The sequence below is a fragment of the Plasmodium gallinaceum genome, assembly GCF_900005855.1.
Source record: "Plasmodium gallinaceum strain 8A genome assembly, contig: PGAL8A_v1_87, whole genome shotgun sequence".
NCBI lineage: Eukaryota > Apicomplexa > Aconoidasida > Haemosporida > Plasmodiidae > Plasmodium > Plasmodium gallinaceum.
In genome coordinates this window covers 1,236,096-1,237,969 of record NW_021628251.1, presented here as the reverse complement: position 1 = coordinate 1,237,969, position 1,874 = coordinate 1,236,096, and the positions used below count along the sequence as shown (strand labels likewise).

Here is a 1,874-nt window from a genome sequence, read left to right as displayed (position 1 = left end):
TAAAAAAAAAAAAAAAAAAAAAAAAAAAAACTAGGATTTTAAATATAATTTAACTCCAAATTTTGTATTATCTGGTAAAGATATTTTTGATATATCAATCTAAAAAAAATTAATTTCAAAAAAAAAAAAAAAAAAAAAAAAAAAATACATTTATAATGATTTATATTAAAACATTAAAGAAAACATAATTTTATTATTATTTTATTTTAATGTAATAAGATGATTTTACCTGTGATCCTAATGTTACAGTTACAAATTCATTATATTTATGAGTTAGTGATAAAGCAACTTTAGTATCATTGCTAATTTTTGTTTTTATAAAAGTATTTTTATTATTAACAAACCAAACTGATGCAACATTTATATTTGCTTTTTTCTCTATGAAATTTTGAATAACTTCAATACTAACAGCGTTATCATTTATATTCTTATTTTGAAAATATAAATTAAATGCTAATGAGCCACATAAATGTTTGTTGCTTGGAATTCTAAAGAAAAAAAAATATATATATAAATTATTGTAATTAATACATAAATGAATCAACATTTTCTTTTTTTTATCATTTTCTTTAATATTACGATCTTAATGAAAAAATATAATGATTATCATTATGATTCTTCGTATATGCACCACCGAATGAGTATTGTAAGTTTTTGATATCTAAATTTCCTTGAATTAAACCTATAAATAAATCAAATTATATATACATATATATATATATATGCTATAAACTTATATTTTTATAATATTATGATAAGAAATTATTACCTCCACATTTAAAATTTGAATATTTTGGATGAGAATATACATGCATATATTTAAAAAATAAATTTCTCACATTAATTGATGAAAATATATTTGTATCCTCTGTATTATATTCAGTGTATATTTCAAATGAGTCATCTGCTTTCCCATTATTTTTCATATATTTTCCACACACATTTACATTTTTTATGAAACTCGGCTAAAAAAAAATAAAATCAGTTAAATAATAATTTAAAAAAAAAAATATTGACAATAATAACAATAATATATTTAAAAACTATATACAAATAATTACTTGATATTTTATATCTAGAAAATTTACTCCTGTGTTATCAAATTTTATTTCATTTTTTGTGTCATAAATACTATTTTTAAAACTTGTATAAACACTGTATATATTATTTGAAAAGGATAAACCACTTTTTAAAAACTACAAAAAAAAAAAAAAAAAAAAAAAAAAAATCATTTATATATATAAAAATATTAATTAAAAAATACAAAAACTTTTCTTCTTTTTTCTATATAGTACCGGATATTTAGAAATACTAGTATGTTCTAACTCAAATTTGCTTGAATGAGGAAAATCATTTTTTAATAAGTCTATAATTCGAATTGAATAAATATATAATTGTTAAAATAATAACACTTTTCATACTTTTATTCTAATATATAATCTTTTTTTTTTTAATTTTTTTTTTTTATTATACCTATTGAAGGTTTGTTTAATAATTTTGGAAAATCCATTTTATATAAAATCAGTTTAAATTTTAAAGAGGTATAATATTTAATTTATTTTTATTATTTTTAATAAACAATATATTTTTATTACAATTTATGCATTTATTTCAATAAAACAAAAAATATAAATATTTTTTATTTCTTTCAAAGTTAAAAAAAAAAATAATTTAAAAAAAATTTTCTTTTTCTTTTAAACTATTTTAAAAAAAAATTTTAGAAAAAAATAAAATAAATAATGCAATATTTATTTGTAATTATTTTTCGTTTTTTTTTAAAGAGGCTACGAAAATTTAAATTTCAGACATAGAATAAAAATTTTAATTTTATAAATATTTATAAATTAACAAAATTAAAACTATGACAAAAAAAA

General features: G+C 15.8%; 1 protein-coding gene across 1 annotated transcript; it reads right to left on the bottom strand.

Annotated features, from left to right (window-relative positions):
* Positions 1–30: 30 nt before the first annotated feature.
* On the bottom strand, positions 31–1,510 carry PGAL8A_00303700 (conserved protein, unknown function; the record flags this gene model as incomplete). Its single annotated transcript, XM_028672040.1, has 7 exons — positions 31–99; positions 230–488; positions 580–682; positions 770–965; positions 1,062–1,196; positions 1,296–1,366; positions 1,474–1,510. 7 exons carry the CDS (start codon positions 1,508–1,510, stop codon positions 31–33), a joined length of 870 nt encoding a protein of 289 aa, XP_028528633.1.
* Between the last annotated feature and the right edge of the window lie 364 nt (positions 1,511–1,874).